Source organism: Heloderma suspectum, chromosome 2 (genome assembly GCF_057233095.1).
Source record: "Heloderma suspectum isolate Gila_16-S chromosome 2, 16-S_ref, whole genome shotgun sequence".
Lineage (NCBI taxonomy): Eukaryota > Metazoa > Chordata > Lepidosauria > Squamata > Helodermatidae > Heloderma > Heloderma suspectum.
In genome coordinates this window covers 71,298,887-71,314,914 of record NC_139459.1, presented here as the reverse complement: position 1 = coordinate 71,314,914, position 16,028 = coordinate 71,298,887, and the positions used below count along the sequence as shown (strand labels likewise).

The window sequence follows — 16,028 nt, the reverse complement described above, 5'->3', positions numbered from 1 at the left end:
ACAACACCTTCTAGAACTAACACCAAAAAAAGATGTCCTCTTCATCATAGGGGATTGGAATGCTAAAGTAGGAAGTCAAGAAATCACCGGGATAACAGGCAAGCATGGCCTTGGTGTACAAAATGAAGCAGGACAAAGGCTAATAGAGTTTTGCCAAGAGAACATGCTGATCATAGCAAACACTCTTTTCCAACAGCACAAGAGACGACTCTACACATGGACATCACCAGATGGTCAATATCGAAATCAGATTGATTATGTCCTTTGCAGCCAAAGATGGAGAAGCTCTATACAGTCAGTAAAAAGAAGACCTGGAGCTGACTGTGGCTCAGATCATGAGCTTCTTGTTGCAAATTTTCGGCTTAAATTGAAGAATGTAGGGAAAACCACTAAACCATTCAGGTATGACCTAAATCATATCCCTGATGAATGCACAGTGGAGGTGAGGAATAGATTTCAGGGATTAGACCTGATAGACAGAGTGCCTGAGGAACTATGGATGGAGGTCTGTAACATTGTTCAGGAGGCAGCAACTCAATCCATCCCAAAGAAAAAGAAATGCAAGAAAGCCAAGTGGCTGTCTGATGAGGCTTTACAAGTAGCTGAGGAAAGAAAGGAAGCAAAAAGCAAGGGAGAAAGCGGAAGATATATCCACCTGAATGCAGAGTTCCAGAGAATAGCAAGGAGAGACAAGAAGGCCTTCTTAAATGAACAATGCAAAGAAATCGAGGAAAACAACAGAATGGGAAAGACTAGAGATCTCTTCAAGAAAATCGGAGATCTCAAGGGAACCTTTTCTGCAAAGACAGGCATGATAAAGGACAAAGAAGGCAGGGACCTAACAGAAGCAGATGAGATTAAGAAGAGGTGGCAAGAATACACAGAAGAACTATACAGGAAAGATCTTAATGTCCCTGATAGCCATGATAGTGTGGTCACTGAACTTGAGCTGGACATCCTAGAAAGTGAAGTCAAGTGGGCCTTAGGAAGCATTAGTAACAACAAAGCTAGCGGAGATGACAGTCTTCCAGCTGAGCTATTTAAAATCCTAAAAGATGATGCTGTTAAAGTGCTGCATTCAATGTGCCAACAAATTTGGAACACTCAACAATGGCTGCAAGACTGGAAAAGGTCAGTTTACATTCCAATTCCAAAGAAGGGCAACGCCAAAGAGTGTTCAAACTACCGCATAATTGCGCTCATTTCACATGCCAGCAAGGTTATGCTCAAAATCCTACAAGGTAGGCTTCAGCAGTATGCGAACCGAGAACTACCGGAAGTACAAGTTGGGTTTCGAAGAGGCAGAGGAACTAGAGATCAAATCGCCAACATTCGCTGCATCATGGAGAAAGCAAGAGAATTCCAGAAAAACGTCTATTTCTGCTTCATTGACTACACTAAAGCCTTTGATTGTGTGGATCACAACAAACTGTGGCAAATTCTTAAAGTGATGGGAGTACCAGACCACCTTACCTGTCTCCTGAGAAACCTGTACGAGGGTCAAGAAGCAACAGTAAGAACCAGACATGGAACAACCGATTGGTTCAAAATTGGGAAAGGGGTACGACAAGGCTGCATATTGTCACCCTGCTTATTTAACTTATATGCAGAGTACATCATGAGAAATGCCGGGTTGGATGAATCAGAGGTCGGAATTAAGATTGCTGGGTGAATTATCAACAACCTCCGATATGCAGACGATACCACCCTAATGGCAGAAAGCGAAGAGGATCTAAAGAGCCTCTTGTTGAGGGTGAAAGAGGAGAGTGCAAAAGCTGGTTTGAAACTCAACATTAAAAAAACTAAGATCATGGCATCTGGCCCCATCACTTCCTGGCATATAGAAGGGGAAGAAATGGAAGCAGTGACAGATTTTACTTTCTTGGGCTCCAAGATCACCGCAGACAGTGACTGTAGCCATGAAATTAAAAGACGCTTGCTCCTTGGGAGGAAAGCTATGGCCAACCTAGACAGCATAGTAAGAAGCAGAGACATCACCTTGCCGACAAAGGTCCGTCTAATCAAAGCTATGGTTTTCCCAGTAGCAATGTATGGCTGTGAGAGCTGGACTATAAGGAAGGCTGAGCGCTGAAGAATTGATGCTTTCGAACTGTGGTGCTGGAGAAGACTCTTACGAGTCCCCTGGACTGCAAGGAGGTCAAATCAGTCAATCCTAAAGGAAATCAACCCTGAGTGCTCCTTGGAAGGACAGATACTGAAGCTGAAGCTCCAATATTTTGGCCACCTAATGCGAAGAGAAAACTCTCTGGAAAAGACCCTGATGCTGGGAAAGACTGAAGGCAAAAGGAGAAGGGGACGGCAGAGGATGAGATGGCTAGATAGTATCACCGATGCAATAAATATGAACTTGAGCACACTCCAGGAGAGAGCGCAGGACAGGAAGGCCTGGCGTGCTATGGTCCATGGGGTCACGAAGAGTCGGACACGACTGAACGACTGAACAACAACAACAACAACTAACCATAGTGCCAATGTCACATCATGACAAACTATGGTTAGCAAAGCAGGCTAGCAAAACTATGGAGGAAGGAATGCAGACATCAGAAGGAAGAAGAGAATGGGGTAGGGTTACACTTTCAGTTGCCAAAGCGTAGTTTGGCATTATGTCTTAATTGAGCCATATTGAACACCAAAATGGTGTTGCGCTAGCTGAAACTAGGTTCCAAATTATGCACAAGAGAAGAATCCCAATTAAAGTTACATTTGTACAAATGATTGCTTAAGCGGTTGTGTGTAACGCTTGTGCAACCCATTGTGCAAGCAGTTGCACATTACATTTGTGCAGTCCATTTCACAACCAATTGTGCAAGCATAATGCGCAACCACTTGCACAACGGAAAGATCTGGCGGAGCTCCACTAGCACTATTTGAGTTTGTGGAATGACATGGTTGGATTACTGTCCTATGTGTGTCAGTTAAGCAACATTATTAGACTTGCTAAGATGTAGTTATGGTTAGGTATTTGCTTTGACACTGACAATAAAAAAAAAACTTCCAGCCCAGACTCAGACCAGATACTTTTTGAAACTGGCATTCTGGAATACTATTAAGCCATAGTAAGTGAAGCCTGCGGAATCCTATTTCATAGTAAAAATATTTAAAGTCTAAAATGCTTTATATGCAAATATAAAACCCCTGTTCATCTAAACGCAAGTTTTTGTTTAATTTTTGATGGGGGTGGGGAACAGTTGCCTCACAAACCTTTTCAGTCACAGCAATTCTAAAACTAAAAAGTTCTGAAATTTCACAAATGAGAGAGATCCTTTAGGCACTTTACTATGGGGTACAATTTTTTAAAGAAAGCTGTACTCCTCCTCTTCACTAACCTGAATCTTTTCAAATTCAGGTAACAAGCATGTTCATGGAAATGACTTATCAGCGTCTACAGGTACATGCAATTTCTGATTGCCTAAATTCCCTTTATGTAGTTAATGTACGTAATATGGGAGGTTGGCAACATTTTATTTTTATTTATTTTATTTTTGAGGTTGGGTGAGTCATTGCTTTCATGCAAGAGTCAGTAACCTTTCCAAGAGCATTATAGTGCAGAAGAGATTTAGACTTATATGTATTCTAATTTCCTGAAAATACCAACATGTAAAATGTTCATACTATATCATACCTAGTACTTGTTGGTGTGATGATTCTTGCAGTGTATGTAAATTTATTGGAGCCCTACCATAGCCCCTTAGAACACTGCCTGTCCTTATATTACTTAGAAATTGTATTAGATACATTCTACCTCCATCAACAGAACTTCTATAACAAATATAGTTCTGGTGCTATTCAAGAGCGTCTATCAGGTCTAACCAATTCTTATAGCTATGAAATACTTAAAAGGGATAGGAAATACCAGTTGAAAAAATTGTGAATGTTACAGAAGGTGAAACTGCATTTTACGAAGAATACGGGGCTGCCACAAAAATGCTAGCCATGTGTTTATCCTGCCCTTTTTGCCCAATTAATGCTCTACTACATTGTTGTCCAGCAGTGGATGAGAAAACATGCATCATAATGATATTGGGATGGAGGATAAATTGAATTGGATGTTACAAAGAGAGATGGGGAGCTGGCCAGTGGCCCCCCCCCCCATTTAATTCCATTCTAATTCTGGGAAAAGAAAGGATATGGAGATTTCCAAGATAAAGCTGTGACTCCTGGATCTTTGTCTTTCCCTTAGTTATAGCCAGAGACATCTATATCAGTACACTGTAAGGAACATCTTAAGCTTCTCAACATTTTTCACATGTTAGCTTGTTCATTGATAGTGTGGATGTGGATGTGTGTGTGTGTTCTAATATTCATCAGTTTCTTTCACTTGATGCAGAAGATGGAGGAATTTGAGTTAAGTGAAAACCAAGAGAATTGGAGACCATCTTGTACAAAGGCCTTGCTACCATAACGCAAGAGCAATATACATGGCAAACTCCTAGGTTGCACTCCTGGATCTAATATCTGAAAATATTCTGCATTCTGCAACATTTGAAAGTACTCTTCTAATATCAAGTTCCAAAACTTTTCCTTGTTTGGTAATCCTTTAAATGAGGTAGCAGTGCTATCAATTACATTACTATCTTAGATCTAAGCTATTTGCAGCTGTGTGAATTGTCTGTGACAATATTATGTTTAAAAATTGCTTTAAAATGTATTTCATCCATCATTCTGAAAGAGAAAATTATTTCCTAAGTTATTTTCTCAATTTTCTCTAAGCTTCCAGTTTCTCAATATCAGTCCGGGGCAATGCTTTCCTGTGAATTTTTCTGGATTTCCCTCCAGGCCTTCACATATCTCATTTCAGAACAGGGTGGGAGTGCTTTGCTCCTTGTTTTGGGCATGTTTATTGTTATTGAAGGGAAGCCTACTTTGGGAGCTCTTAAGGGCACAATCCTGTGCATAGTTAGACAGAAATAAGCCCTACAGTTCCCAGCACAGCCGGGACATACTAGGAGTTATAGGACTTTTTCTGTCTAAACATGCACAGGATTACACCATAAATTACTATAAATTGAATAAATATGTCAGGAAACGGATGACATGAGTTGATTCAGCTTTAACAGCATTTACAGCTGAATACCATGTCAAAAACTGGATATGAAAATTCTGGATGTAATTCTTTAAACACTTTTACTTTGTTGATAAAGGGCAATTTTGCCCACACGCCAGTGGGCCAGCCATTAGCATAACAGGGAACTAGAGGTTCTTAAAGCCACTGGAAATGAGCAGAAATGCTAGTTTCTGGAATGGGACAGGTCAGTGGAGTTCACAAAAGGGAGACCTTCCACTAGTTTCCAGGGTTGCTTTAGGCAACACTAGCTCTCCTTTGCACTAGTAAGATGTCCTGCTGGGGCAACAGAATTAATGGAAGTGCAGTGGCAGTATTCGACATTGCCCAAAGGTTGTATCTGGCTCGGTTTGGAGATCACCTGTTAAGCTACAGTACTAGATTTCAGTGTTTTGAAACCTCAGTCTTTACCCATCCTTTTAGGTCCATTTTGATAGCTTTTTAATCATATAACATTTATTTCATTTTCTATTAATGCAAGACAAATTTCTGAAATTTACAGAATAAAAATTATAACATTTTGATTTTGAATGACACTGTTGAGGGGTTGCCTATCCTGGTGTTTTTATAAGCAACAACACTTTATTACTATTGAAATGCTGAAGCTCAAATTCAGAGAAGGTTGGAAGAATGTGTGTGTATGTAGTGGGTTTGAGGTGTCCAGATAGCTTCTCCTACACTAAATGCTGAAATCCCCTTGCAACGTAGCTGTAAGAGGGAAAGGAGACAAATTGTAACATAACTAAGCTGAATTCTTAGTATGCTTTTTCATTCCTTCTTTTAGTTTAACATGGTATACTTCAAATATGTTTAGAAGATTAATCTTCCAAATCATTGTCTAAGTAACTTTCCCATCATAGCCAAGTTGTAAAAATTTGTATTAGATTTGTGTGTTTACATTTCCTAGCATTCCAGGTTTTTTAACAAATGTTGCATCAGAGCAGCTGGCTGTACGTCTCTTACTGTTCGCAATATATTTGTTTTCATTGGAAGCAGCCAGATGCTTGTAGCCTTTTCCTGTGTTAGTTTGCTAGCAGAAACCCTAAGAAAAAACATCCCCTGCAGGTCCAGGGAGGACGACTGGGGACTGTATGTCGTAAGACTCGTAACATCTCACTGTATTTTTGCATTTCGTTTAAAAACAACGGAGGCTACCAGCTAGGGATTTCTGTGTAGTGATAGCACTAAACATGGGGTTGAGGGAAATATAATGCTTCACGCTGGTTCTTCTCTGAAGCTGGGCTACTGCAGGGGTCCCGTGGACGCATTTGAGTACAGTATTTTTGTGAATACATATTTTAAGCATAATTAACAATGTCCAGTGAGTTTGGTTAGAGCAGCCGAATTATTATCACTTCGTTGCTGATTCTGGGCACAACTGTAGCAGTCACCCTAAGTTTTAGTAGCACGTGCAGATTCTTTGTTCAACAGACTGCTGCACCAACATGCTAATACCCATTCAATAACACCAATAAAGTGGACCAATAACAGTTGAAGAAAATCCAAGAACAAAAAAGGGAGCTGCAAAATAGATGTGGTTGGTTCCCAACACTTTTCAGGTATCTTTATCAAGAAGTTTAATGCTTTTTAGTAGCAGCTGTTTGGGATACATTTTCAGCTCTATCTAAGCAGAAGCAGTTGCTTAATAACTGAGCTGGACACCAGGTTTGTGGAAACACAAAGGTAGTTATATTGCCACCATTGTCCTGAGAACAGATCATCAGAATTGTGCTTGGCACAAATCTGAATATTAGAGTTTTATGTGTGTATGCTTACTGTAAAACTGTTAGGCGCTTGTGTAGTTCAGTGACTAAAGGCACAATCCTATGCATGTTTAGACCCCAAAAAAGGCTTACAATTCCCAGCATGCCCCAGCCAATAATTCAGCTGCTCTAACCAAATTCACTGGATATTGTTAATTGTGCCCTGAGAGTATAAGCTTGTGAGTCAGGAAGTTCCACATTAAAATCTCAGCTTAGTCTTGTACTCGCTCAGAGGCCTTGGGCAGCTCACTATCCTCCCAGCTCCTTAAGAAGATACTGCCTTACACAGCTGTTGTCAAGATTACAAAGGATGTGTATATGAAACATTTCAAATGCACAATATAAATGCTAACTATTATTATTTGGCTTGATCTTGTTTGCTAAGTGGATGCATATATTTCTATCAAACAGTTCAAACAGCTTCCCTTTTACTGAGGTATAAAGTAAAAGAAATTAGTATAATAAAATAAATATTTCTGTATTAAAATAATACAAAGATTTAGATATTCTTATAGTGTATTTTTACTGAAGAACTGCAAAGTACTTTGTAAATGATGGGTAATATATCCCAGTATCTTCCCAGGGAAGTAAAGTAAATTTCTGGGCCTTTTCTAACCCACTATTGAAGGTGAAACTAGGCATCTGTTCACAAAGGTTGGCAATCTGTTCACACTGCATAAGGTTAGGTTTGATAAATCAGAACCTAATTGAAAATACACATCTAGTCTAAGCAAAATGTAATTACCTCAGCTGTAGGAACTATGGCAAAAACATATTATATCCTTATACTTTATGGAAAGTGGCTTGGTTATGTTGACAATATATTTAGTGGGATTTGCGTGTGAAGTCTTTAGTACCATGATGCAGTATTGGATAAGCTAGGCACGTTCACACATACAAGCAGCTTCAGAGCATATTGGCAGACTCCACAACCTGATCAGCAGTATGAAGGCCCAACTTTTTTTCTGGGTGCAAAAAAAAAAAATTGCATGCTTTCTTCACATTTTTAAAAGCAGGTATGCCTGGCTCTCCCTTTTTTAATGTCTTAGGAACTAATGGGACTTGGTAGCAGACAAAAAAATTTTTTTGCATAAACTGTATGGAAAGTTAGGTAGCTGGTTGCAATGCAATATGGTATATGATTCAGTATGATCTAAAGGCCACTGCACCATACATTTTAGTCTACCTATCTATCTGGGCCTCACTCTGTATGTGTGAACTAGCTCCACTACATAAGGAATGTATATGCACCCATTGTAAGCCACGTTTTTGGCCATGGATCAAATCAAACAGTTTATTTTATTTTAGCAGAAGTCATTACAAAAATAGAACACATCAAAGACAAAGAACAGAGTAAAATACATTGGTGAGTTAAAATAGTACTAAAACCTAGCTTTCTAGGAATAAGAATCATCAAGGTAGTTTGACTTCCCACAAACTTTTCCCCGTAAAATTGCTGCTGTAAAAGCAAAGCAGGCCACTTTTTCCGAAACATGAAGGGACCTGTCCCCCGATAAAAAATTAATCAAATACCCAACAGGTCTGCCTGATGGCAGGTCTAAATCTCTAAGCAAGGCTGTTCTTAAGTCCTCATAAATTGGGCAAGCAAGTAGATAATGTGGGGGGGCCTTTCAGGTACATTGGCCCCTACAACTCTGACGATAACAACCTGCTATAATAGATTCATAGACTGAAATCGTAAGGCTGTAAAGGCTTCTCTCCCTTTGGAATTTGTAATATTGGTTATGTAGTGTGGGTAAGGAGTTTGAATGGATAATTTGGCACACCAAGGAGCACATTTCAACAGACAGGCTGAGACATGATCAACTCAAAGCTCCTGTTTTAGCATAAGATTTCAGGTAACATGATGCTGTTTCAAAATTTAAAGAGCTCTCAGTTACTTGTAACATTTCCTGATTCCAGGATAAAAACACTCTATTTGTAAAGTTCAACATCTCCCTGAAAGCAGATAATATTAAAGTGGACCCTATCCCCTGTTTCAATCAACCAATATCTGAGGGCAAGAATATGTACTCTAATGTTCATCGTAGGAAGGCACATGAGGCAGGTCTGGGAATGATCAGTGCTTGGAGGTGAGACCACCTGGGAACCACATGTAACTTGAGTTCCACAGTGAAAGAAAGGTGGGGTATAAATGTAATGACTAAATTACGAAATATGAAGGCCAGCTTCCAGTCAGAGAACAGAAAACTCAACTGGTTTTTTGACCACAAATGAAGCTACTGTGTAGAGCTGCCGTTCCTTTCATAAACTGTGCTCCTGTGTTAGTTTGTCCTGGCCATCAGCCCAGTGGTGGCCCCATGTGCTGGCAAGTAGGAGCTCTGTAGCAGGCTCTAGAGCAGGGGTGCAGAACGCCTTTCAGCCTGAGGACCAAATTCCATTTTGGAAAAGCTTGGGACCACATTCCGGGGGGGGGGGGAGACAAAAAGGGTGGACCAAAAAGGTCTGCATATGTTATCTTACTGCCAGTAACTAACACTTAGGAGAGAGAGGCATTTCAACCTTTTAGAGTGGGGGATGGGGTGGAACTGTACAAAAGCTGGAAAACCACCAAATAATTGGTGGGTAGGGAAAAGGGGCTGTGGCCTTCTGGGAAACCCCTAAGGGTCAGATTGGGGCCCCAAGACTGAGGCTCTGCACCTCTGCTCTAAGGTAATGTCTGCTGAACTATATCATCCAGTTTACATTTTCCTAGGAGATTACCCACTGTAAACACTGCTTTCTCTTGAACAGTAATATTAGGCATTCGGAAGGAAAAAGGAAGACTTAGCTGTTGATTAAAATGGGGCAAAGTATGAAAAGGGATATGTATGTATAAAAGGCTTTTAGAAATTCCTTAGTAGTGCTAGGTTATTCAAATCACTGTTCTTACTGTTCATTTTTTTCCAGTTACAACTATGAGTAGTTGAAATGAGGCACTAATCCATGAGAGTGCCATGCTGTTACTAAGGCAATTAAACTTGGACTGCTCTCCCCCGTGTTCTAGAAAAAGATGACAGGTGGTTCATCCACTTTAATAATGCAGACTCCTGTTAATTAAGGAGTAAAGTTTATACTGTAATTAATTCTCAGAATTTAATTAATATTTACAGCCAGTTCTCCATAAATGTCATTCATATTAATCTAGCCTTTCTTTATTTCTGCAAAAATGTATAAGCAATCATTTTGTATCTATCTCTTTCTGTAGATATTGAGCTTCACACATCTGTTTAAAAAAATTATATATATCTATATATATATATCTGTCTGTCTGTCTTATGAATAAGAATATTTACTTTTATGCAACTTTTTAGACTGCTCTGGCACATCTGGAATCTCTTGCAATTGATGTTGAGCAAGCTCATCCACCAGCTAGTAAAGAAAGCATAGATGGTCTGCCACAAGTTATTATTACTGAAGATCACAACGGTAAGGGTAAATGACATATTTACTATGCTGGTCAAATATAATATTAAAATAATATGATAGTATTAAGATCTCCTAGCTTTTAAAACTGCATACTGATATGTACTTCTTTTCCCAAGCTGTAGGTCAGGAACAGTGCTGTGCTATCTGCTGCAGTGAGTACATTAAAGAAGAAATCGTAACAGAGCTTCCGTGTCACCACTTCTTTCATAAGCCTTGCATAACGCTTTGGTTACAAAAGGTGCGTACTTGCTTTGTAATTTAATATGTTACTTTAGAATTCAGGATTTTAATATTTCTGTGAAACGTTGACACACCCATCTCTGAAAGTGGCCATGGCTTTCTTACCACTTGCCTTCAGTTGTAAATTATGGAGATGGTGAATAATCATACAGTAGTAATAATGCTTTGCATGAATTTAGATCCATGTCGATTCAGACCAATTTAAATGTTTATCCACAATTATATGTATGGTTTTTATCTGCTCTGTATTTAGCTCCAAGCTGCAGTTTTGGAGGATCATCTGAATTAAGCCACATGAACGTTCATGAATCAGTTGTAGACACACATACTCTCACCTCAAGTGTGGTTTTCCTCTTTAGCACTATCCACAGATTGCTAATTCAGGTATGGTGGCAAAAAGTGCTCAGCACTTACCCTCCGGACCATAATCAGAAATCTGGGCTTGAAGTGAGTGAGGTTCCAATTCTTTCAAGTTTTAGCAGAAATATTTGCATGTGTGTGTTACATTGGGTAGAATAGTGCTATATCCTACTCTACAGTCCACACAAACATTATTTCAACAAGCGGTAAAATGTGTACAACTGATTTCAGTAAAGACAAGGATGTTCCCAGGGCAACTCAAGTCAGGATGACATGGGCAGCAATCTATTGTTTAGGCCACTTGGAAGGCATTTAGTCAGATCTCCCGCAGCACATTGTTATGCTGCTTAAGATTAGTGACTAATCCGAGTTCATTTTCAGTTGGCAAGAAGCCAACATGAACAGTCATGTGTGACATTATTGGAGCATCTTGATCTGTGTTGCTCTGTTAGATAAAGACAAAATAGAATCAAGGGAGGACCAGTTGTGAAGAAGGCAATCGGTATATTATAAATAAATAAATAAATAAATAAATAAATAAATAAATAAATATTTGAATAAAAGATGGGAAAGTCTTGTTTTGTGTCTGTACTTCGTTTCTGTATAAGGGTAAAACGTTGGGACTAAGAGGTACCACTCTTAGAAAGCAGAATTATGTATTAAAGGCTCTGAAACACCAACCCATGGGCAACTTTTGGGGCCCTGCAGGCACACTTGTCATTGTTTTCAGACTGAGAGCACATTTGTCCCACTGTCATTTGAGCCTGCACACAAATGACTGTAGGCCCTAATGACCCCCTTGCTGGGATTCTCTTTTTTCTTGTCCCCCGCGCCCCACCCCGTTTTTTGCTGGGATTCCCTCTTGTCTGCTTTGCTGGGATTCTCTCTTTTATTGCCACCCCTTCCTCCTCCTCTTCTTCCAGATTTCTTTTCCCCTTGCCATCCTGCCTCTCCTTTCTTCTTCTTTCTCTCCTCCCTTCTACCTGCTGCTGTTTTCCTTTCCCCCCACTGCCACTTCTGCCTCTTCCTACAGATTTCCTCCTTCCCTGTTGCTGCCACTTCCACCACTGGATTTCCTCTTTACACACCCTGCCACCACTGCCGCAACTGCTTGCTTCTGCCACCTCCTTCCCCCAGCACTGGCCAGCCCACCAGCCTGCTTCTTCTGCCTTTCCCCCCCTGCCTGCAGACCGCTTCTGCTCCTCCTGCTGGCCCGCTGGCCATCTGGCTGCTTGCTTCTGCTTCTCCTGCCCACTTGCTCACTGTCATTTCTGCTGCCTCCTCTCTCCCTCCCTTCCTTACCCCCTGACGTGGTGCAGACTCTGACTTTCTGCTTCCTGGCTGATACGGAGAAGCGGCAGCAAAAATGGGATTGGGGGTTAGAAATGGGGGAGGGGTGCCATTAGGGGGTCTTGGTGCATTGCGTAAGGTATTACCTGTCCATTAAAGCTGGAAAAATTTATATTGGAACTAAGTAATAAGTGTCTGTGGCGTCTGTAATCTTTGGAACACACTTTAAGACAGATAAGAGAACTGGATGATATCTGAAAATCATGAAGTCCAGCTTCCCCTAACCTGTAATTCACTACAGCATGAACCACATACATTCCAGTAACTGAGTCCTGTTGGAGAGTAGCCCAAACCATCCTGATTGGGGTGGCATCATGAACAACTTTCGCCCAGTTTCAAATCTGCCATTTTGGGGCAAGGTGATTGAGCGGGTGGTGGCGATGCAGTTGAAGGCACACTTGGAAGAAGCCAGTTATCTAGATCCATTTAAATTGGGCTTCAGGCCTGGGCATGGGACAGAAACAGCCTTGGTCGCCTTGGTGGATGATATGAGGAGGGCTTTGGATAGGGGCGAATGCTCCTTCCTTGTTCTCCTCGACCTCTCAGCAGCTTTTGATACCGTTGACCACGGTATCCTCCTGGACCACCTGGAGGGGTTGAGCATTGGTTCCAGCCCTTCCTCTCCGGCAGGTACCAGAGGGTAGCACTGGGAGAGGAGGTTTCAGACCCATGGCCACTCACTTGTTATGTGCTACAGGGTTTCATCCTCTCCCTGATGATATTTAACGTCTATGTGAAGCCGCTGGGGGCAATCATCAGGAGGTTTGGGGTGCGGTGTCATCAATATGCGCATGACACGCAGCTCTACCTCTCGTTCAAATCTTCACCAAGGCTGGCCGTAGAATCCCTGTCCAAATGTCTGGAGACGGTGAGTGGCTGGATGGGGAGGAATAAGCTGAAGTTGAACCCTGACAAGAATGAGGTACTTTTGGTGGGAGACAAGAGGAGGTTGGGGGATGTTGACTGGTGTTGAATGGGGTACAGCTGCCCTTGAAAGAGCAAGTCCGCAGCCTGGGGGTCATTTTGGACTCCCAGCTGTCCATGGAGGCTCAGGTGTCAGCTGTGAGTCGGACAGCGCTGTACCAACTCCATCTGATACAGCAGCTGCGCCCCTACCTTCCCGACCATCTGCTCTCATCGGTAGTACATGCCCTGGTCTCCTCTTGTCTAGACTGCTGTAATGTCCTCTACGTGGGGTCACCCTTGAAGTTGGTTCGGACGCTGCTGCTGGTGCAGAATGCGGTGTATCCCTTGATTAAAGGCAGCCATTGGCGTGATCACATTACTCCGGTGCTGAGGGAGTTGCACTGGTTACCAGTTGTTTTCTGGGCCAAATTCAAGGTGTTGGTTTTGACCTTTAAAACCTATATGGTTCCAGCCCAGCCTATCTCAAGGAGCGCCTCCAGCAACACCAGACAGGCTGCTCAACAAGATCAGCCTCGGATGGCCTTCTCTCTGTCCCATCAGCCAGGACAGCTAGGCTGGTGAGGATGAGGGAGAGGGCCTTTTCTGTGATGGCCCCCACTCTGTGGAACTCCCTCCCTAGGGAACTCCGCCATGCCCCTCTTTAATGAGCTTCCGCCACACATTAAAAACATGGTTGTTCAGGCAGGCATTTGGGGTGGGTTAGGGTATTTTTAGAAATACGATGTTTTAATGTGGAATTTTATTGTTTTAAACTGTTGTATTATTGTGCATCGCCCAGAGTGGCCGGGTGACTGGCCAGATGGGCGATTAAGCAATTTAACACATAATTTAATACATAAATCAGCAAAGAATAGAAGTAAACTAGATGTGCTCTGCCAGAGCAACTTACCTGACTGAAGAATAAAGACGCTCAGAGTTCCATGTTTTCTCCGATGTACATATGGAGGTCTCCATTGCTGCACTTGCCTGAGAGCTGTATGTTTGTAACGAGCCCCCAACGTTGAACTGTTAGTTCATTAAAACAGTCTACATGGCTCATGGTGAACTAACTGCTGTAAGCACTCACAACACACATAGTAAGACCAGTCATACACAGTATAGAGGATTTCGGAACACTTGCAGATTTCACAGTTCTCCTGAAAAAATTTATTTCAGTGAAGCACAATTTAGAGGGTTTGTTTTATCAAGTTGTTTGACCTTTTATGCTGGAACATTTGACTAGATTATCTCCGTGGTCATGACCTTAATCTTGAAAATTCTAGAAACCCCTGCTATGCCAACAAGTGGTGAGTTAACCTGGACTCATCAATTCACTAGACCCGTATATTTTGGGAGATGTGGGGGCAGTGAGTGATGTGCTGCAAACAGATTGGTTTTCTGCAGAAGAACTACTTGAATATACCTTTCTGAAATGTATGCTGCTTCATACAGCATATATTTTTGCTGTGAATTTTAAATATAAACTCCCTTTAACATCTCATCATAAGAACCTTCTTTAAAATCTTTAATAACATCATGGTTTTATACACATTTTTAGTAACATGTTTTGCCATAGTATGTGATTAAGGTTGATGTTCTAATACCTTCACCAAAGACAGTCTCCAATTTGCTTATGCCAGAGAAATCCCTCAGAAGTTGGCGTGCCCACTTTGAAGTAAGCCACATGAGGATTGTGATATGTTAACGTAACTGGCTTCTTAGTTCACTTGTACCCTTACAGGCAGTTCTTCCGTCTAAATTTGTTTGAAGCCTTGCCTTTTCGCTTTCTTGAGTTATTCTCTTGCATGACAATTAATCAGTGGTACTTTCTCTCATCTAGTCAGGAACGTGTCCTGTATGCCGTCATGTGCTTCCAGAGACAGCCAGCCCCGCAGTCACCTTCTTGCCTGATCACGATTCTACTCCTTCCGTTCACAGTACTTCAGGAACACAATAAAATGAACACCTGGAAAGAGTTTGGCCGTCCAATTTTACTGTAAATTTCTCCTGTTTAATTACAATGTGAAATTGATTTATATGTAAGTATATATAAATATATATATATATATATAAAAACACTTCAAAGTATATATTAGTTTAGAAAGAGAGTGTATGAGCTTTCCAAATGTATGAGCTTTACAGTAAGAGTTAGAATTATCAGAATGAAAGGTGTAAAAGATTGCACTAGTTTTCTGCAGTAAACCATGTCACTGTTAACTAATGTCTAATGCTTATATTAAATTTGTCTGAAGGAACGATCATTAATGTGGCACTTACGTTCAAGTTAATGCAACTGCAGTGCAGTTGGAGCTTACAAAAGTTATGCATATAACCTGTTTTACATTATATAATATTTGAGGCTTGGGTTGTTCCTTTTTGTTTAAAAATAGTGCCACTTAATTACTTTGTAAATAGCTCTTTCATATTTGCATCAAATGTGAAGACGTTCTGTGATCACAGCAGTAGCATACTTTGGTTTCACTGGAAATAAACAGCATAATCAAACAACTTCCTTGTGATTTCATGATAACCTGTGTGTGAATGTCTGTACCAGGTACTGAAATTGTGATATGTTCTTGGACTGCTTGATGTAGTTCACAAACTGACACAATCTGATGCTTGTTGTAAGAACTGAGGGAACAGCAACTGAACTACAGAAAGCCTATAGCAGCTAAGTGGCCTGGATTCAAGAGGAGGCAGTAAGGGTCTTTCATTAGAGTGTTGGCTATTGGAATTTGGATAGGGATCCTTTTGATGAGAATTGCAATGAGGGTGGGAGGTTACAAAGGGGTCATACTGCATGCAAAGCTCCTGAAATGTAATGGATAGAAATTGGATATCCTGTCAATAGGACACCTCTGTTTACTTACAGTCTGATGGCTCATCTTCAAGTATTT

At 41.0% G+C, this 16,028-nt stretch overlaps 1 protein-coding gene across 7 annotated transcripts in view; it reads left to right on the top strand.

Moving 5' to 3' along the window:
- The window catches only part of PJA2 (praja ring finger ubiquitin ligase 2), a 77,202-nt gene extending 61,563 nt beyond the window's left edge, over positions 1 to 15,639 (top strand). For 5 of the 7 annotated variants that reach the window (XM_084833848.1, XM_084833850.1, XM_084833851.1 and 2 more), the window contains 3 exons: positions 10,161 to 10,275; positions 10,392 to 10,513; positions 14,972 to 15,639. In XM_084833848.1, coding sequence (XP_084689974.1) covers positions 10,161 to 10,275; positions 10,392 to 10,513; positions 14,972 to 15,088 — 354 coding nt within the window. In that variant the 3' untranslated portion in view covers positions 15,089 to 15,639. Of the gene's footprint in view, positions 1 to 10,160; positions 10,276 to 10,391; positions 10,514 to 10,768; positions 10,900 to 14,971 lie in introns of all 7 variants that reach the window. The other 2 variants (XR_014787683.1, XM_084833852.1) reach the window with 2 other exon arrangements.
- The last annotated feature ends 389 nt before the right edge of the window (positions 15,640 to 16,028 follow it).